This window comes from Chelmon rostratus, chromosome 15, assembly GCF_017976325.1.
Source record: "Chelmon rostratus isolate fCheRos1 chromosome 15, fCheRos1.pri, whole genome shotgun sequence".
Classification (NCBI taxonomy): domain Eukaryota; kingdom Metazoa; phylum Chordata; class Actinopteri; order Chaetodontiformes; family Chaetodontidae; genus Chelmon; species Chelmon rostratus.
This window is the reverse complement of record NC_055672.1, coordinates 8066397-8087786: the sequence shown is the minus strand read 5'-3', so window position 1 is coordinate 8087786 and position 21390 is coordinate 8066397. Positions and strand designations below refer to the sequence as shown.

At 42.0% G+C, this 21390-nt stretch overlaps 2 protein-coding genes across 3 annotated transcripts in view; both read right to left on the bottom strand.

Moving 5' to 3' along the window:
* Positions 1 to 15966, bottom strand: part of pcnx1 (pecanex 1) — a 34733-nt gene extending 18767 nt beyond the window's left edge. For both annotated transcript variants that reach the window (XM_041953931.1, XM_041953933.1), the window contains exons 1-8: positions 15684 to 15966; positions 13938 to 14152; positions 11025 to 11130; positions 8532 to 8568; positions 7055 to 7120; positions 5221 to 6954; positions 2801 to 2930; positions 1054 to 1247 (exon numbers count right to left, since the gene is read on the bottom strand). In XM_041953931.1, coding sequence (XP_041809865.1) covers positions 1054 to 1247; positions 2801 to 2930; positions 5221 to 6954; positions 7055 to 7120; positions 8532 to 8568; positions 11025 to 11130; positions 13938 to 14152; positions 15684 to 15836 — 2635 coding nt within the window. In that variant the 5' untranslated portion in view covers positions 15837 to 15966. The remainder of the gene's footprint in view (positions 1 to 1053; positions 1248 to 2800; positions 2931 to 5220; positions 6955 to 7054; positions 7121 to 8531; positions 8569 to 11024; positions 11131 to 13937; positions 14153 to 15683) is intronic.
* A 1097-nt stretch (positions 15967 to 17063) lies between these two features.
* On the bottom strand, positions 17064 to 21028 carry med6 (mediator complex subunit 6). Its single transcript, XM_041953566.1, has 8 exons — positions 20976 to 21028; positions 19601 to 19760; positions 19208 to 19299; positions 18775 to 18857; positions 18535 to 18643; positions 18279 to 18394; positions 18116 to 18143; positions 17064 to 17796 (listed from the first exon to the last, which is right to left on the bottom strand). The coding sequence occupies exons 1-8, from the start codon at positions 20995 to 20997 to the stop codon at positions 17666 to 17668; spliced, it is 741 nt and encodes a 246-aa protein (XP_041809500.1). The 5' UTR covers positions 20998 to 21028; the 3' UTR covers positions 17064 to 17665.
* Between the last annotated feature and the right edge of the window lie 362 nt (positions 21029 to 21390).

Genomic DNA, 21390 nt, shown 5'->3' with positions numbered 1-21390 from the left:
TAATGTTAATAACATTTTGGCTATTAAAAATGTTGGGAAAATGACAAAAGCTGTTACATACATAAATAAACCAAGAGAAACTATGTTGCCCAATAATATTGTCCAATGTGGAAATCAGCAAATATTATAAGAATTCCGTAGTTTAGTAGAAAATGTATCTCAAAACACTCCTTTCCTCCTGTCTGTAAATGAAAAACCAATAAAGGCATACTTCCTTATTTTCATAACTAAGATGATTGTGCAACTTAAAATGAACTTTCAAGAATTCCTCTACTTCAGATATGTAAGGATATTTGATAAGGACCCAAGTTAAATTTGCACAAGGCATTTTTTCCTCCAGAAATCATCAAAGAACTAGAAAGAAAAATATTTTCTTAACATGCTTAATGTGACCAGAGGTGTTGAATAAACTCATGTCAGGCATCAGGGTTGTATATAAACTCAGACCCTGTCAAAGTAGTATAATCATATGCAGATACACAAGAATTCTTAACGCTCTGAGATTACAAGCACAGAAACACACAAACTCCGTCCACTAAGTTCCTCATAACAGCAATCTGCTCTGGGTCAAATTATGAGTAGGAGTCGTAATCCATTCACCAGTGGTTCAGAGGAAGCTCTTACAAAACCTCTGCCTTTACAACCGTTGACATCCTAAGGATACCTAAAAAAAACATAATCAATGCTGTCAGCAGTCGGAGTGGGAATGCTGTGATCAAAGGGTAACATCCAAGTGAGGTCAAGTATTAGCTACAGACACAATATCACGACAGAGATAAATGGAGCATGGATAATTGTGCTCGGCTTTGACTGACTGCGTCAGTCCACCGACCGTGGATAATAGTGCTCTGCTATGACTGCCTGCAACAGTCATATCTGTGACCAGCTCTCTTCAAGCAATTCCAAACCATCAAAGCCATTGTAGCAACTTTCTAATCAAGGCATACAGCCAAAAACAGTGAAAAATCCACCTCTGCACAAACTACCAATCCAAATCTCTTCCCTGAGAAATTCCTTTATGTTTACATCCAGCTCTCTTCATGCGCTCCCTACCGAAGTCGTCCTGCAAGCTGGTAGCGCCCACGGTTGAGGCCTTGTCCTGAGAACCCTCCAGGTGTGTGCTTCCATTCCTGGCCAGCAGGGAGGCGCTTGTGCTCAGCACGGTCACCTGGGACGGGGTTCTGGATGGCTGACTTTTCACCTGGGAAGTAGAAGGCTGGGAGGCCTGGCTGAGAGCCTCCTGAAGACTGCAGGGGGACAAGGGAGAAGGGGAGGAAATGAGAAGTGATGGAGGCCAGAGGGGTACTGTTGATATACAACATTATGACAGGTGGGAGGAGGGTGACACACATAGAGCAATTTCACAATAGAAGGATTTCAGGGGATGTGACGCACAAGCTGGTTGTCATAGTGGAGGTCCCCACAACCTGGCTGTGAACAGGTGTTGACTCTGGTGTCTTTATGTAACAGACATTATAGCAAATACACTTGATCTGTTTCTTGCCATTTGTATCATCACCATGTTGCTTTCTACAATTAATGTTAACATTAACTACAATTTTAGCAATCTGCCGAAGAGGCATATACACGCACACTACAGGTAGACCTCCATGATGGCACCAGGTATGGATGAGGTTTGTGATGTGTGAAGCCTGTTTATAAAATGTTGAGGAAAACTTTTCTTCCTTAGAATTCTAAAGGCTATAAAGCAAAGTGCAAGCAGTGCAGAAGTGACTCTCCATGCTTCTAATTTTTTAGAGAAATCTACCAATAGTGTTTGTACCCTTGGGGTACATCATGCAAATGCATGTTTTTCCTAGCAGAGGAATACTAGCCGTTGCCATGACAGAACCTGTGACCTTCCTGTTACGACATGGTCTGTCTAATAAGGCTACAACCCCAGGAGAGACATTTGAAGGATTCTGTAGTGCAGCAATCAATCATGTCAGGTCACTGTCATCTTGGACGGCAAGGATTAAAACACAAGTCTGTCCAGAGAGGACTGAGGTGTTCAAGGTTCAATCCCACTTAACGTTACGACATGGACTGATAAGGGTAGCACACTAAAAGGGTGCCATAGGCAGGATACCCACAATAAAAAAAAAAAAAGATTAATTTAGATACTGCAACAAGAATGAGCGTAGAAACAACAGGAAAACAATTGTATCACCATTATAAATAAGTGAAAATGTAGAAAAGTATCTCTGTTGTGAATTATTGTGTTAGACAAAATTAGTGTAGAAGGTGTCTTAAAATCAATCAATGAGCAGCTAAAGACTCTCACAATTAAAAACAAAACACAGTATATTCCTGTGGGGACAGACTTAAACCTTTGATTTTTAAAATGATCAATATCGTCTTCATCTCTCTCTTTAGAAAGGTCGCTCAAAAGGGCAAAGCAATGTGATACAGCAGGACGTCTGTATTATTGAACGAATCATGCGCAGTTCTGAGGGGAGACAGTATGTCAGCCAAGCAGATTCGTCAGACCTTGCGGCCTTGTGCCTCTGAGTTTGTAAACACTCCATTCTTTGATCCGTGCTCAAAACGTGGTATTTCAAAGATTAGCCCGCATGATAACCGGATGAAAAAAGTGAGGTCTTGAGAAAAGGAGGACGACAGACATCACATGCAGAGTGGAGACACCCATCCACTGATAGATGATGTCTTGCTTGATGTCATGCACTGCAGAAGACGCAAATTGGTGGTGATGTGGGACAGGAAAGAGCGCCAGCTGGTGACATGCTCACACCAGGCAACACAACGACAGAAAGGCTTCCCAGCTCCGTGCATGGCGTACCTGAGAGGAGATCCAATGAGAGAGGTGGGTGGGGTGGGGTTACTCCCTGCGTTGTGTCGTCGCCGCACCGCCTGCCGACGAAACGTGCTACGCTCACGCCGAAATATGACCGTCTCCTCACTCCCTGGGGCTGTCATGGTGAGAGACATCATTGGCCAGTCAGATTGGATGTTTCCTTTCTTTGAGAGCTTTACGTGGACATTAGTATTTCCATGTGCTATGAAGAATTGCAGCGACATATAAACAAAGCAACAGCAGTTGCAAAACCTGCTGCTTGAACTTCACACCGCTAATGCAGAGTTTCACCCCTAAATAGGAGCAGCCATTTAGAAATAAGACATACACTGCAACATGACTGACAGAACAACACCAAAACAGGGCGTGCTGTACTGGTGGTTTAGTGGTTGAAGTTTGAGCCATAACATCCCCGATTCCATTCTAGCTGGAGGCCTTTGCTGCATATCATGCCCTTTGCTACCTCCCTCATTTCCTGTCTGTGTCTCTGCCGTCACTATCAAATCCCACACAAATAATCTTAGAACAGTACTGAAACACATGTCTGAATATGTCTGTGACGCATTTTCTGAGATAGATATGTAGCATTCAAAACGAGCTTTATGACTTTTGCTGGACAGCACCCACTGTGGCCACAAGTGGTGATTAAAGGATAATGGCACATTGAATTACCCAAGATCCTCCTGAGTCAGTTCCTTTAAAGTAAAGAAGAAAGAAGAAATAACACATTTTTCACAAATAAGTTGAATTCAGAAGCAATAAATCACACCCCATCCCTATTAGCTACACACAGGGACTTTGCTTCTACAGCTTTACTTGTTCTGACGTGACCAGTAGCTCATGGTGGCTAATGTTGGCAGACTTTAAATAGATGTTGCTGTTTAACCGCCATTACTGATTCAGTCTGCTGACTGTATGACTCGCTTGTGCTTCTGTTATGCTGAATTTTAATTTAACATTATACCGTCACTGTGACTTGTGGCAACAGTGGTTGATGTTCAGCAAATGTTACGCAGACTTGCTTTAAAGCATTACCACTGGGCAACCTGGAGGGAGGAGGGCTTCTGGAATGGGGCCAAGGGCAGAAGAACTTTAGAAGAAATTTATTCTTGTGATAATTTCAAATTTCATCTGTGACATGCTAAATACAGAGTAACAGAACCACATACAGAAAAACTATTGAATCAAAATGACTCAGTAAATGCAAGCTAACTTAATTCTGGCTAAATTTAGCTGGGAGTGCGTCAACAGGTCAGGCTGTAGTGACAAATCTCTCAAGTATATTAAATTGAGCAGGTGTGTAGTTACTTTTAATTTTACACACATTTTCCAAGTCCATAAAATTCCCACCAATAACCAATAATGACAACTCCAGGTCCAGTCAAAGACAGTATTTAACTGATTTAACTCTAATGCCAATGAATTCCCCCATATGGAACTGACTGTGACCTTGCCGAAGTCAGGTTCATAAAAAACCAAACAGCAGGAATCAAATGAGAATCAAACACTAATTACAGAATATTTTCCAGCCAACAGTTGACATGCCTAGGCATATTCTGCTGCTAATATGGTTTATCCCAGGAGGTGTACGGTCTAGAAAACTAAGAAGGAATCAACAAAAAAGAGGGAAAATGTCCATAACACATACTGTACAAGCCAAAGATCAAGAACCATGACAAGAACTATATATAAAAATAGAAGAAATTAGTCTGCAAGTTAAACGAGTATGGCGTAGGGAATGTCTATTTGACTCAGTGTGTATGACACTAATAAGAGAGCTGCTGTTTGTCTAACCTCAGCACAAAGCACACTCTGTGCCATCATGCTAATAGTGATATACACAAGGAACACTATGCTTGGGTCAGAATTGTCACTCCATGGAAACTCACCATGGTTACACTGAATGAGCAAGACAGACAGACAGACAGACAGACAACATCTCTTATGCAGCCCCACACAAACTTGTGGGGCCTAATGTCTGGACAACTACACCCCAAACAAATCAGTTTAGTCAGTTCTGTCATTATGTTCCTGCTAATAGGCCAGAAAGCAGCTATCCAGTAAAGCGAGCATGATATATGGTTTCCAGCTAAAGTGTGTGTTACCACTTAAACAATCCGAATCTGCAAAGCAAGCAAAAATAACAAAAGCCGGCTAATAATAGTGCATATATTCTATCTAGGCCCATATCAGTATAATACAGTTCTGCTGATAATTCACAAAATAGAGTGCGTGTGAGTTATCAGTAATGTTAAATGCACATAGGGTTAAACACAAAATTTCTTGAGATGCAGAATCACTAAACTGACAGAAAGACAATCTGTGGAGTACTCATCAAAGACTGGAAGTAAATAAGACAGAAAGCAATGTGTACAGTATGTTAGAGCGCTGTGTGTGGTACATACCCCGCAGGGAAGCAGCAGTGGCATCCTGAGGCTCAGTGAAAGCTGCCTGGTTGGGCAGACTGTTTCTGGAGCGGGTCACCGACTCTAGCTGGGAGGCCCGACCCAGCAAGGATGCAGCATCCAGGACTTCCCCTTCTTTGGCTTCCAGGTCTGACTTGGAGGTGGTAAGGGGCCGAGGCCCAGCAGGAGCTCCTAGGCGGCTGGGATCATTAAGGCAGGCAGCCGTACCACTGTCCAAACTCAACACTCTGGCATGCGTTTTGGCACTGCCTGTGCTGGGGATACGGCGGGAGGTGCGCCGCTTCCCTCCGGTTCTCTCCCTTCCTGCCTCAGATCCTGCCGCAGCTTTCACTGTGGAGGAGGTGGAGGCTGCATTGGCTGCAGTGTGCTTGGATTTCAGGGCCTTGTAGCAGCCCTCTGGTGAGTGGCAGGAGCGGGAGGTGGTGCTAGATGTGCTGTCTGTGCTTAGGTGGTGGGCGGAGTGGAGACTTGAGGCACAGCTAAGTTCACTCTGATCACTGGAGTCCTCCTCTCCACCCCCCGTAAACACAGCACTACAAGGCTTGGCCATACCACGCAAAGATATGTAGTCCCGGTGACGGCTGGCATCGAAGCTACTTGCCCTTTTCTTGCCGGTCCGCCGGCGCCCACTGCGCCCTGTTGACAGGGAGGAAGTCCTCTGAACAATGTTGGCTGATTTTGGTTGAATGTCAGCTTTCGTCTGCTCCTGCTCCGTAGCAGCTACACCTGTTGCGCCATCAGCACTGGTCCTAATGCCAGGCTCTTCCTGGCACCTGCCAGGTTCTACCAGCTCTTGGGTTGCAGAGGATGGTGTGTCAGCAGTTTGTTTAGCAATCAGCTCATTGGCATGAGGGTTTTTATTGGCTTCCCTGGAGGGAAGGTTACTAAGACCTCGAGAGCTAATACTGCCGAGGCTAGAAGTCCTGCCGCCTGCAGAAGCAGATACAGCATCTCCTCTGTCACGTACACGTTCATCACCTGAAAGTGAGAGCAGGCTCTCCACATGTGTAGAACTGGTCTGTTCACTGTGAAAGCTGCTGACAGTGCTGTTGGTGTCCCGGTCTGTGCCACTGCAGTAGCTCTCAGTGGAGCCACTACTGCGAGTACTCAGGCTCCTCAGGCTATCAGCACTGCGCTCCCCTCCCAGGGACTTCCCTCCTCCACCAGAACCCTTCCCCCCACCACCCACCTCCACCTGGTACAGTCCTGAGCTACCTTCCCCTGCCTCCCTGGAGGCCGAGCGGGCTACTTTGCGTGGTTCTTTATGCCTATAACACTCTATCCCCGAGGTGGAGGGCACAGCTTGGTCCTGCTGGTACAGCCGCTCTGCCCCCTCTCGGCCACACATCCCTGGCCTGTGAGGTCTGGCAGTCTCCAGCTCAGACACAGGGTCAAGGCCACCTCTCCTGGGTGGAGGGTATAGAGCAAAGTCTGGCAGACACGGGTCAGGGAAAGCAGAACCCGCTGAGCTAGAGGTCCGAGGCAGGCCCCGAGAACGGAGCTCCTTCCTAAAGGTCTGAGATTGCATGGATGCATGAGTGGTCACCTCTGTGTCACAGGAGGAGTGTGACAGGCTGAAGTGATAAGCAGCAGAGTTACAGAGATCAGCAGGCTCTCTGGACAGCTCGGAAGGACACAAGGAGGTTGACGGCTGCAAGGAGGCGAAGGAGTCATTGGGAACAAGGCAGTACATCTTTGTGTCTGATAGCAGATCTAAATGGAGACAAAGAAAATACACATTAGGGTGGTGTTGGAATGTTACAGGTAGTAACAGAACGTTTTTTGGTAGTGTGTGAACGCCACGTTTGTTTACCATGATCATGGCTGCAGCTCTCAACAAGAGTCAAACTGATGTCATCTGAAGTCTTTCCCACATCTCCTGCAAAGATAGAAAGAAAGCAATTAAGGGATGACATGTTTAATCAATTATTAATAAATTCCCAACCACTAACCCTGGGAACCCATACATAACTGGCCTCCACAGAGGATAAAGAAATAGATACTCCTGCCTTCTTCTCAGAATCCCTACTGCAATAGGTGGACGAAGTTGAATACCTAGAACAACCAAATATAATGGAAATAAAATGCCCTAATGGCTATACAAGATAACCTTTGTACAAAGATGTAATGGTTTAGAATGATGTTCTTTGCAATCACTCAAATCCTGCAAGTCTTGCTTGGTCATACTTCCTGGGAGTCTGTGATGGACAGTCTGAGAGGATGGAATCCTTGAAGGGAAGAGGATTAAAATGCTAAACCCCAGCAGAGTCCTTGTCCCACTTCAGACCATTTCCTGTCATCGCAAACTGTCAGCTAATTAGAATGGCAACGAACAGAGTCACTGAATTATTCAGACGACACAGCCACCTCACTCTAAGACTCAACACACAGTACAATAGTCCCAAAAGCAAAACTACAAGTTCATTTATTATCTTCTTCTCTGTATTCCAATAAAGAGCTCCTGTAGAATGACATCCCATGCTGGGTCTTACACTGTGTTACTTTTTTCAGTGTCTATCTAAAGCTGCTTCATCTTGGTGTGACTCTTGAGGTCATGATAGCGCTGAGTCAGACTACATCTCCCAGGCAGCTGGGGTGATCATGGTCAGGGATGTGGTGATCCCACAAAAAGGAAATACATCAGAGTCACAAAGAAGGCTGTAAAGCCAAAGTGTAGAAGCGTAATGTGCAATTCAGTTTTTTTCACTCTAAAATGAGTGGAGTTACACAGGCACTGACAATATCATACAAAACTGTCAATTTGTTCCACTCTGTTTCCATCTTCAGTCTGACACTCTAACTGTTTTCCATGGGGGAGGGGGATTTAATTTTCCCTGACCAATCACTAGAGACCAACGTATCTGCCTGAATCTAATGTCGTTTTAAGTCAATACTGATGCGTAGCGGTGTGAACGTACTGATTTTGTTGAGATTTTAAGAGCAATAAATACAGACAAACCACAATGTTGGGCAAACAACAGCCTCAATAGCAGCGTCTATCTGGTCTATAGTCACCATTGTTGTTACTACTCCTCCTTGGTTCCAGCCCACAGCTTGACAACAATATGACAACAGCGATTCCACCCGTGGCACTGATTGGCTAATCTTAAGTCCCCCGCAGCGCTTATTGGATCATCTGCTTTTTCAGAAATGAAAGCGCTGTTTCATCACGTGAAGCCAGGTGAATCAGTCCACTCAGTGGAGCTGGTGGGTTCAAAGGTCTGGACACAGGCAAACATACGCACAGAGAACAATTATTTAAGTAAACATAACAAGGCAGTTATAGTTACCTTTGGCTACTGTTGTTCTTCCATGGGCGGATGCAATCTGAAATTTGAATAAAAAGATAAGTCGAGCAATTTGTCTTTTGAAAAAGATTATGAAAAAAGGATATCAAAAAAAAATTCTGGAGCAAAATGTTCATAAAGGCAAACTGACAAGGCATGTGATCATCAGAGAAAACAACATCCAAAGGAAGACACTATTCATGTATTACAAACAGCCGGTGCCTCTTCACTGTCAGAGAGAAGTTTTGGCTTCCCTTCCCACTCACTACACAGCAGCTGAGGAGAACATGCTGGCTGATTAGCGACTCAAGGACACACAGTACAAAGACGGAGAACACAGCACCCATGGGGATTCAGAGGTTAAATATATCTCACAGAATAAAACGGCTAAATAACTTTGAATATTAAAGGAGATATCAGCTGACAGCAAGTTACGTGAGGGTCATTCCTTAAGAACACACACACACTCGCATGCACACGCACAGCTCCTTCTTCTAGTCAGGCAATAACAGTTCAATTTTACACTCTTATTCCTTAGGTTTCTCTTAGCTATTTGTGTGCACATCTGATTGGACACAGTAAGCACTAAGGCTGGGCCATTATTTCTATTTTCATATCGTCCAATCGTGGTTACTCGAGATTGCTGATAGGCGATCTGAATGCCACGGGGTGTCAAGAGTTAGGGGGGGTGGGGAAAGTTACGTCACAGCACCGCCAGTGAAATGCCAGCATGGATGAATTGGTCTTAGTGTCAAAGAAAAACCCATAATATCTTCAAACATGTGTTTCAGGATATTATGGGTTTTACCCAGATGCCAAAGTCAGCGTGAGGATAATATACGCCTATCTGCAAACTATGTAATAGATGTATGCTAGTGAAGGACAGTGGTGCAACAATATGACAGCATTATGTTCTGTTTAACGTCATTATCTTTTCTTTAATATCACAATCCAAATCATATTCATAACTACTCTTACGGAGGGCAGAGCTTTGGCGAGCAGGCTCATGGAGAACGGAGATGCAGGGTGTCAGATCCATGGAAAAGTGACGGCAAACTGGTTTGTAATTAAGGATTTAAAATTCACTCGTCACATGTGCTTAAGAGGGCTCAGCAGGCAGACATGTCGCTCCACCAGAAACATCTCTAAACGCACAGTAGGGCACAGATTCTAGAAATCATTTTTATAATATCTTAGTTGTGCTAATAAGTCAAGTTAAAATCACCCTAATACAGATGTAGGAAAAAACAACTGTCGGCCATCCGTTCAATTGTCAATGCATGATCTGATGTGATAATTAAATATTGTTCCCAATAGTGTGTAGCAGTAGTTCACTGATTATCACTTGTTACACAAGTAGTGAATCACAGAACAATTTTGTGAATAAACATTCAGCAAGTGAAGTTCTGAATGATCCAGATGTCGCATTAATGGAAATTACTGAGGTATACTGCACATACATGTGCAACAGCCATTTAAGACAAATTTTTGACACATTTTTCTTGATCAATGACTGAAGTTATTAATCTACAAATTATATTGTTCAAAATCACTTTTCTGTTGGGCAAATTATTAATGAATTGATCATTTCTGCACCATTTTATTCATTGTGGGCTGCCCCCTTCCTGACCTAGACTCTATTTATGACGGCCGGGTCAGGAAGAGGGCAAGATCCAGCGCCACAGACCCCAACCATCCGGGCCACAGACTGTTTGTACCTCTTCCATCAGGAAAAGCGGTACAGGAACATCCGCACCACCACCAACAGACTGAGGGACAGCTTCCCCAGAGCTGTCAGAGCTATTACCCCCAGCAGCCCCTCACTGGAGTGAGAGACTGTGAGAACTCCACCTGCACCTGCACCTTCTGTGTACTTTAAGTACACACACGCTTAACTAAATGGTCAGCCATTTGCATTCAGTATACATTTTAGTATATTGGTACATTTCATCGGTATATTTTATTGTTTATATACATTTTAGTATATTTCAGTTGCTGTCGGTACATTTCACTGGTATATTTTATTCCATTGGTACATTTTACTAGTATATTTTATTCTGTTGGTACATTTCACTGGTATATTTTATTGTTTGTTTATTGTTTAGTATATTTTTATTGTCTTAGTATATTTTCATTTCTGGTATATTTTTAATTGCATTTCCAAATATTTTTACTGCATGTTGGTTTATTTTATTCTAGTATCTTAATTTTATTTTATAATCTTTCTTATCTTTCTTATTATCTTGTTTCTAACATGGGGGTTGCAATGCAAATTTCATTGACATGTCATGCTCAATGAAAATAAAGAAATCTTGAATCTTGAATATAGTGCAGACAAGATGTACAGTTTGACAGCAAACTAAAACAGTACATTGACAGTCTTCCTAAAAATGAAAAAAAAAAAAAAAAAAGAATAAAATAATGCAGTGGGTCTTATAATATGGGGCATCTTATATACACAGTGTGGTATACAGCATGCATAAGTGCTCTGCTTACCTGCTGATTAGACTCCATCCCAATATAGGAGTTCCTGGAACTGCAGTCCACTGGTGGAGTCTCTTGCCTGATGAAGTCTGCCATCTCAATACCCCCTCCAGGGTCCCTGTACAGACACACAAGCACATGCATAGACTTGTATTATCAGCACAGGCACAGTGCACTCCCCTCCTTGAGTCTGAACGGATGGTACACAGTGAAAAGTGCCATGCATCTTGTTCAGATGATGTGCTGTATGTAATTTGTGTCCTGACTCAGTTCAGAGGAAAACTCATGTAACTTTATTCAACAGGCGTGTATTTCACATCCTTTATAAGGGTTTTGAAAAATTAACTGAAGGAGTGAAAACAGATGAAAGCATCCATGCACATTTTCTCCAGGCCTATATTTAGCCCGGACGTGCTTGTTTAACCAGTTGGTATGTCGAAACAAACAACTTGCCAGGGATTGTCTATAAATCATTTCCATATGCCAAAACTGTTTCATAACGGGTCAAACCACAACACAAACACTCAAGTAATGAACTACAACACATCGAGCGGCTGAACGGAGACTGGAAAAAAAGGACCAGTCAGGGGAAAATGAGTGGGCGGTGGTGCAAAAACACCTTAATCAACTTCAGCTTGGCTTGTCTGTTCTACTGTAAACTCAAACAACCTGGAATGTAACTCCAGATGTGTGGGCAACGCTGCGACTGCGTCTGCTCGTGTGGTCGCAGGCTCTCATTCTTCTTGTTGCCTTTCCCCTCTCTCAGCGTCCTGCTAAGCACTCTCTCTGGAATGTGAATATGAGTCACTTTTTCGAGTCATGGGCACTGAAACGCTGGAACCTCACTGGCCTTTGTTCCTTCTGAATGAGGGCTAAACCTCTTGACTGAGGAAAAGACGGAGGCCTGGCTTTCAGGGTTGGGGTAACGTATTATTTTGTACGTTTTTAATATGGAACAGTACTTGTTGTGTAATGGTAACTGATGACATGATTGATGTAAATTAGTTTTTCAACATGTGTAATTCGTAAGCTGTTGATGTTATTGTTCTTTCATATTGTTTCATATTTGAGATGAGACACACAACATAAATAAACAAGGAATCTATTAAAGCGCTCCAAAATTTGTTCAGATCATCTATGCTACAAAGAAACCTACCGCATAAGAGCAATAACAAATATAACAAATTCTATCACGTAATTCTATGAGACAATATTCATGCGTCTGTGCACACACACACACACACACACACACACACACACACACACACACAGAGCACTCAAACAAGGTTAGGTTCTGCATGGCAAGCGCCATGACAGCAGGGTAGAACGTTAAAAGAATAAATGAAAAACCAGCATCATACTGGGTACAACGGAAAGAGAAATGAACTTAAAGGTACGCTGTTGAGTTTTTTGACCACTAGAAGTGCTCTGGAGGGATGTTTTTACGAGTGGGCCCCATTTTTTTTTTCGTTCTTGCACGCAAGCACGTGGGTGACATGATACACGTTCCTTCCAACTGTTGCACACTGCAGTATATCACTAGCCTACAAGTGGCTGTAACGCGCCAGGAAAGACCCCAACACACAAGCAAAAGCAGAATGAAGGCAAGTACACACAAATGTACACAATAAAGGTTTAAGAAAAGAAAAAAAAAAAAACACAAAACAAAAAATAATACCTTGCCTTTGAAAATGTTTTATCAGAAAGAAAATGCATTCCACTCATTTGTTAAGCCTCAAGGATACAAACATGTTTTGGTGAGTAACAGAATGTAAACAGAAACACTGTTTACTAAAGAACTCTTTCAGGTACTTCATATAAATGAAGCCAGCTTTTCGGTGTCAAAACCAAGCAATAATCCTGTAATGCAGCCCTCCTGTGGTGCATTAACACACTTCTTAGCACAAGCCATAGTGTGGACAAATATTTTGAATTTACAGCAATTCAACAGGAAATAACTCAATTTTCCCAGGGTGTCCTCATGGTTTTTTACCCATCTACACTGCTCTTTTGAGGTCTATCCACAGACTTTGGATGGTGTTAAGGTCAGAGGACTGTGAGGGCCACGGCAAAACCTTCAGCTTGCAGCACTTGAGGAAGTTCACTGTGGATTGTGGTGTGTGTTGAGGATCGTTATCCTGTTGTAGAAGCCCTTCTCTTTTCCCCGGCAGCTGTTTTTACAGACTCTGTGATGTTTGCATCCAGAATTTGCTGCCACTTAATTTAATCCAATCTTCCCTCAACTAGTAAAATGTTCCTCGTGCCACTGGCTGCAACACAAGCTCAAAGCACAATCAATCCACCCCCATGCTTAACAGTTGGAGGTGTTTCTTTCATGAAAATCTGCACCCTTTATTTTCCAAACTTACATTTGCCATTGTGGTCCAAAATTTCTATTTCTCTTGGGGTGCCCTGGTAGTTCAGCTTGAATTGTATTTTATCATTGAATAATTTGAACTCAGCCTAAAACATTTGTTGCATAGGATACCTCTCTCTCTCTCTTTCTCTCTCTCTACCAAATAAAGGTGAAACAAAAAAAAGTTACTAGTTACTTTCCCCATCACTGCTGCTGTGATGCCTTTAAAGAAATACATTGATTCTCCATGGAGCCGCCTGTGTCTTCTCACACGTCACCACTTGGGGACTAGACCTTTGAACTCAACTGCTATTTCTGCTATACTTGCAATTCCAGATGACCTCACCTTAAAATGAATCAACTCACTCCACAATCACGCTCCATGTGACTTCTCACCATCACTGATCAAGAAGAATGATGTCCTCCACCTAATAATGCTCCTACACAGCCTTTACAGAATACTCTGTCTGCCTCATCATCTGAGCAGCTTAGTCAAACTCTTGGAACGTCTTTGTTCCACATCTCCAGATATCAAATCCACCACTTGGCTGTGTAAGACATGAACTTACCCCGGGCCATTGCTGTCCTCCCCACGGGTGACACCGCCATCATTAGCCCCCTCGGTGCCACCTCTGCTGCCCTGACTCTCCTTGGCCTGGTGCTCCACCACCTCCCCCTCATCCAGGGCATGGTGGAGGCGGTAATTCACCGTCTTCAGCAGCAGGAACATGGCAGCAATTACACCACAGTAGATTCCCACTATCACCATGGTTGGCTGCAGGGCCTGGAAATAGAAAAAGAAGCAGAAGTTAACTTAAAAGGGGCATTTCTAATACTGTAGAGGGAACAGGTTGATGCTGACTGTGCTCATACAAGCACAATAACCTCTGCACCTGACAAACAACGAGACAGGTAGGCAGTTTAATAATGTCTTGTTTCAGGGCACTGGGTCATAAAAAAATGCCAGTCGACAGATGAAGCGCCAACACTAATCAAACCTGTGAAAATGCAACCAACTAGTGCGCCCAAGTTAGCTCCTCCAAACACAGCTGAACGAAAAATAAAATGCATCATTGGGCCCATTGTGCCAGTTATTTGTGATGCACACTGGCAGCGTTTTAAAAACTACTGCATTCAATTATCATTTTAATGTGCTTTTAATAGGGAAGCTGCCAAGGAAGGAGGCTTCATTTTACCACAAGGTGTCTGAGCTCCATCTTCTGCGTTGTGCTGTCCTTGAGATATCCTGCTGCATCTGTTTGCAGTTATTACAAACAGCAGCAGCACTCAGACCTGTGGCTCAATATAAACCACAGGGCTGACCAAATCCAAGAATAGAACTGAAACCACGAACTGATTTGGAACATCAGCTTCTCGTTATAGAAGTTAGTATGCTTAGCAAACAGCCATTTCCTGACCTGAGCACATTAGAGATGTGTTTGACAAAGAATGACTCGCTGACATTTCATCCCCTCCTGTAACGTATCTCTATTCGAGAGCCGAGAGCCGATAACGAGTAATTATTTGACATAAAAGCCATAAGTAACGTGCGAAAGTGGATTTTGACTTATACTGATCTGTCAAGCCCTGTTGGATAGTTGAGGAAGCAAGCTATCACTGAGCAAAAGCAAACACAAAGCAAAACAAACAGGCAAACAAAGACCTCTTGTGGCAAATGGACTGAGCAAATAGCAGCCAGCCAGTCAATTGAGTCCGCTGCTCGGACATTAAAGTTGCCAGATTACTGATACATCCCTGTCAGCTGTGCTCTTGCAGTCACAGCTGGTAGCTTCTGAAAACTGGTGATACCGCAAATCACTACCGACAGGAGGAAAACAACTAGATAAGAGGGGGTGGGGGAATTAATTTCACTGATTAACGTTACAGCCTGGCACACTGTAATCGACTGTTTATGTCTTAACGGATATTACCCGAATCACTTTGATAAACACACAATTTTAACAAAAGAGCATTCTGGTCCAATCTAGTTGGTGGATGGTAACAGTTGAGGGGGCAGCCATTTATAGATTATTTTGTTAAATTTGTCTTTTACATACGGTTAACCTGCTTAGAATTCCGACAACCTTCTGGTTTTCTAAAATATTTTGAGTGTAGTTAAAATATACCGTGGTGTTTCGTTAGTTTAATGGGACGTTACATTGTCTGCGCTCCAGATAATAGACTGAGACCGACCGTTAGTATCCTGTGGCAGCTAACCTAACGGACACTTGGTATGGCAACTTGCGTTGTCAACAGTCATGACAAAAACAGAACTTAAGGAACCGTAAATGGGTTAAAAAGGCAACACAGCTCACCATGTAAAGTGTAAAGGGGAAACATAGCAGGAACAGCCAGATGTAGAGATGTAAAGCGTTGACGAATGTATTCTGATCGGGGTCGTAGTACCATCCGCCTGTGACTGAAGCCCAGACCCCCTGCCTCAGGATCTGTAGAGTCTGCGACCCCATGTTGTTTTATCCCCTCCAACGAATCCGAGCGGAACCGACCAACGGAACAACCGTGGTGACACGCTGGCTAGTCGTCGTTAAACGTGACAAACGGTGCTATGTTTTCAGACACTGGCCTGAGAATCCCCTCTGCAGCCATCTTCTCTGCTGCTAGCCAGCCAGCTGGGGCACTGTTTCCAGTCCTCCACAGAGGAGACTCCTATCCCACCACGCCCTGCGAGAAAGTTCTTCTTCGTGGCATCGGCAGCTACTATCCACACTACATATCTAACAAATTATAATGATGATTGCAATCGGTTTCGCCCTTTATGTCGTCCGCTTAGTCTCCGATGTGAAAAATCATATTTCCTTCGCGACTCTGGACGTTTGACCTCAGCTTGACCCCACGCAGTGATTTCAAAGAGCACAGATGCATGACATAAAATGGATTTTTAAGCAATTAGGAGCTCGAGCCAAATATGACCAAATGGCGACACCTGCTGGTCGTATGGTCTCATTTTTAAAAACCATTTGCTGCGTAATATATACCTTTTTGTAAGATTAAAACCAAGACAGTGGTGGAAGTATTGAGAAAACTACTTAAATTTTTACTTTTGTACCTTTCTCCAATCTTTGCCTTTTTTGTTTTTGTATCAATAAAAAGATATGATAAATAAGTAAACAATATAATAAGAGAGTAAGACAATGGTTGAAATGAAACTTTAGAAGACAAATGTCTCTTTGATGGTACTGCTAGCAACCCATATACATCTTAAACATATCAAGGACCCTAACTAGACACAGCTTATTTTGTAAGGGGCCACAAATGAAAAAGCTTGGAAACCACTAAATTAATTTTTAAGAATGCAATGTGTTTTATAAGCTTATCGTTTGCATTTTCACAAAAAATGTTTCTTTATAAATTCAGTATGCTCAGCAGTCAGGTATTTGTAGTGGAGTATAAAGTACAATACTTCCCTCTGGAATGTGGTGAAATGTAAGTATAAAGGCACATAAAATGGAATTACTCAGGTAAAGTACAAGTACCTCTAAATGGTTTTTAAGTACTTGCATAATGTTACTTTCCACAACTGAAGATCATGTTTGTTCAGAGTACTAAGGCACTCAAGGGAGAATTAACTTCAGACCTGATATAAATGCCTTACAATATGAGCTGTTGATCATGAGTCAGCTACAAATGTATTTTATTTCAGATGATGTTTTGTTCAGATTGACAGAACAACTGTGATCAGCAAAGACTTTTACTAGTCAACAGTCAAAACAAATCAGGACACAGTAGCTGATACATTTTAATAGAAAAACACACAAAAAAAGATTAAAGTGTTTGTGATTAAAGAGAGGTGCTCAAGTCAAGACGCTTTTTGCTTTTCAGATGAGATAATGCTTTATGACACATCCCCCTGTAAAGCACACTAGAAATTAAACTGTCCTCTGAAGTCACTACAATGCAAATATTATGCTGATGTCAGCAGTAAACCGACACTGATGCTGAGGTCAGCTTATCATCGAAAAACCTCATCCTTAGCAAATACTGCTAAATGCCTGCTGACATCAAGCAGTTAACCCTTGTCCATAGAACAGCTGCCTGAAACGTTCATGATGCCAAAACTATCAAGTGTACAAGACTAAGGTTACAGTGTAAAAGTAGTCCTGGCACTGAGACAAGCAACTGCATGAGAGTTTTTGTGGCACTTCATTCTTAGCATCCTGTAAACTGATCAAGTGAGCAGAGTGGAAAGGGAGCAAAAATACTCCCAAGCTGTTCTTTCAGTTAGTGCTGTAGGACTATACATGTCCTTGCTCCATCTTCCCAGAGTGTGAGAATAATGTCACTGTAGCCTTGCTCTCTTCTCAGGAGGCGGTTTGCTTGGTGGAGCTGGGGCAGAGGACTTTGTGGCTGGTTCCCTTTCCTCTTGTTTTACAGTTTCTGCAGGGGGTTCAGGCTCCTTCTTCACCTCAACTGCAATACAAGAGCATACAATTAGAGAAAAAGGAATGGATTTTAGGGATATCATGCAACTACCTTCACACCAGCATCAAAATGTGAACACCATGTACTTCAGGTTTCAAATCTAAACTTCTGAAAGGAAAGACAACACAATAACAACACTGTCATTATACATAGACCCATCTTAATAATAGCAACAAATACCAAGACTGAATATACAAATATACACCCTGTGTATAGCCTTTTCAGTGTTAACGCTCATGCCCACAGACTGACACTTTATTATGTACCTTTGGGATTGGAATAAAATTTAATTATTTCAAGATCATACCTGGAATTGGCTTCTCACCAGGCTTCGGCTGAAATTGCAGAAAGATAAACAATATTACTTAGATCCAATCACACTAGCATGAAACAATTTTAATTATAGGACATTTGAAATTAAAAGACTAAGAAGATTTTTGTCTTCAGTCAGTTTAACAGAAATAGCGTACCTGGTAGAATGTTGGTGGAAACTTGGACCTGAGGTCCAAAAGAAGTGTGTCAACACGGTGCCTCTGAAACACTGAGCTCGGCTCCTCTTTCTTCTTAGACTTGGGCTTGGCTTTTTCTGTACAGAAGAGTTTTGTTGATCACATTAAACTTGAAGTTGCTATTTTAGTTACATTTTGCTCTGGCTCTTGTAGTCTGTGATATCATTACAGGAACTATTACATCTATAACTATATTAAATGAGCTGCCAAAACCAACCTCTCTCCTCATGGTCCTTGAAGTGCCACCAGTACCCTTTGGATGGGTGATAGCGGCAATATGACATGGCCTCATCAAAAGCAGACTGGATTCCGTGGACAGCAGAGAGCTAAAACAGATATGATTGATGTCACCCAGAATAAACCCCTTATCAACTCCACACATCAAAATCCACTATTAACAGCCTTTACAATACATGGTTCCAAGTGTATTTTATGGGATAATACAATCAATTCTCACCGCTCTTGAGCTGATAACTGTTCCCAGATCTGGGGCCTGATAAACAACTCCTGCTATGATGTAGTAGTCAGCCATGGGAATCACTGGAGTATGAAAACATACAGCAGAAGTAGCAATAAGCTCCTCATATGCAAGATGGGGGGGGGGTCTTACCATTTTTGTGACAGTAATGAGTATCAGTTCATATAATCACAAATCTAGTTAGTGGTATTTAAATAAAATAACTATATCTGTTGCTGTACTATGGGTTAAATACTTTTACACAGCTGCCTAATGATGGGGAGGACACCTGTGGTCCGCAGTATCACTGATAGGCTGCTTATAAGGCAATGTTGTCTTCATTAAGCAGTGATACAGATGCCGTTGTACACTGACTGAGCAGTATGCCACAATTGCAATTTCTGAAAATTCAATCAAACACCACAATGCTCACCTTGTGTTGGTGACTGCCTCTGCTGTTTACGGATTATATAAAGAATTGGCTCCTGAGCATGAAGAAGAATGTACTCCACTCCCACCATCTGACTGAAAATAAGACAGAAACAAAGTTTGTTTTCCAAATGTCACTTAATACCACAAATTTGCTGGTGTGTTCTTACTGAAAATACATTTGACCTTTAAAACAGAACAAATCTTAATAACTACATCTGTGTTTTATTTGGTTTTGTTAATGTACAACCTCCATGGTTTTTAATCAATGAATCCCACAATGCATGCACTCATATTTGAGCCGATTATACTCCTAGTTTAATGTGACGCTCCAAATTTCATTTATGTGCACCTTTCTTTGTAGTAACACCAAACGCACTATGTAGAATAAACTTACTTCAGATGTTCCAGGGTAAGCCGCTGCATCTTCACTACTTCATTATTACAGGTTCGGTCGTAGAATGGGTTGCTTCTCTCAGAGAAGTAGTCCAGTACATTTCCAGGGTTAAGAATTGGTACCCAGCCGCTGTCCACCCAGGATATCCCGAGAAGGTTGTCTGCAAATTGAACGAAAAATGTAATTAATGTCCTGAGCTGATGGCGGGTCAATTTTACTGCATTTACACTGGTTACATACAAGGTTCAAAATGATACTTGGGTTATACTGAACACTTTAATGGCATGGATGGAGCAGGCACTGATGTTGTTATACACATCATCATTATCACAGCCTCAGGTTGTGATGGATGGGTCTCTTTTCAAAAGTGTAACAAAAAAAGGCTTTGATTTAGCTGAGTCTTGGTTTTTCTTTTTCTTTTTTTTTTTTTTTTTTTAGGCTTTGGTTTTGTTTTGTGAATATCTGAATACGTCTGTTATGTGTATTTTGCTTATGGTGGAACAAAATCAAGCCATATCAAATCTTATACTGCATTCATATCTTTCCTAGTTTCTTACTGGTTTCATGTGCAAATGATGCCCTTTTTTTCTACTTTTTTAAATAAAATGTGGATTCTTTGTGCACCTCACGTAATATTAATGAAAGTGATGTATTGTTTTGATAACTATTTTCCCCCTACAAATCATGTTTTTAGAGTGCTTTCAAGAAAATATCAAACCGGTGTTGGTTTATTAATTTTAAGAATGACGTCTCCAACTTTTTTTTTTTTTTTACAAATGAACTCTTGCAATTTTCTACCAGCATTAAGTAAATTGTAAATTAAATAGTTTTCCCTCCTACATCTCGGTACGGCTTAACCTTTGATTGCTGCTGCCATTACTCACCGTCAATTACAACCAACTAGGCAGCACAGTACCAAAACACCAAAGACCAGTCATGTTACCGAAAAAAAATAGTGAAATGAGGTTACTATCTTCCGTGGTTATGTAGTTAACAGTAACGGAGCTGTCAGTGACTGTTTGTATTATGTTATTCATCACCCTCTACCACTAACATTGCAGTGATTCTTATACAACCAATATTCCGTCGTTTGAGCAGGCAGTCTACAATACGAAATTAACCATTCCGCTAGTCAGCAAGGATTAGCACAATTAGCCGACATGCTAATCAAACCGGACGAGATGCTAATCGCTGCTAACGCTAGCTTTTAGCACTAAACAATGTGAAACCTGCCAAAAGCCAATACACGCAGCAATTTTTATCTCAAGGGTTCAAATAGACCGCGTAAATTACGGGTTCGCTGAATGTCATTTCAGGACAAAACATGACTGTAAATGACTTTCTAGCAAATACATAAAAACGGCGATTTAGCTACCTCTGAAGTCCACCGCCGCCATGATGTAAACAAATTGTCCCACAAGGAGTACGTCATCCTCACTATGCTTCAGGTCGTACATTGATGGCGTCATCTCAAACGTTTTGATTAGTTAAATCGGAATAAAGGGCGTAAATAAAGTGTATCAAAGGCATTTTAGTAAATGAGAAAATGTGTACAAAAAGGACTGATTTTAACTGTTTTATAATCATCCTGTCCTTTTATATTCCCATAAGCCACACATGCAATCACAGATACTCAAGAGCACACTGATTCAAATGTCATCATTAATTTTTGTTATATTTTTGTATTTACTGTTGCAATATTGTATCCAAACTCTAATTTCATATAAAAACCATTAAATTGAATTGCATCAGAGAGATGTTGTTTGTGCATGTGTGCCCAACTCTAGAAC

Coding starts and splice junctions, on each gene's coding strand:
- med6 (XM_041953566.1), bottom strand. CDS start 20,997: ATGGCGGCGGTGGACTTCAGAG. Junction 18,858..19,207: donor GAGGCAGTCACCAACACAAG/GTGAGCATTGTG, acceptor TTCATACTCCAG/TGATTCCCATGGCTGACTAC. Junction 18,395..18,534: donor CAAGGACCATGAGGAGAGAG/GTTGGTTTTGGC, acceptor TCTTCTGTACAG/AAAAAGCCAAGCCCAAGTCT.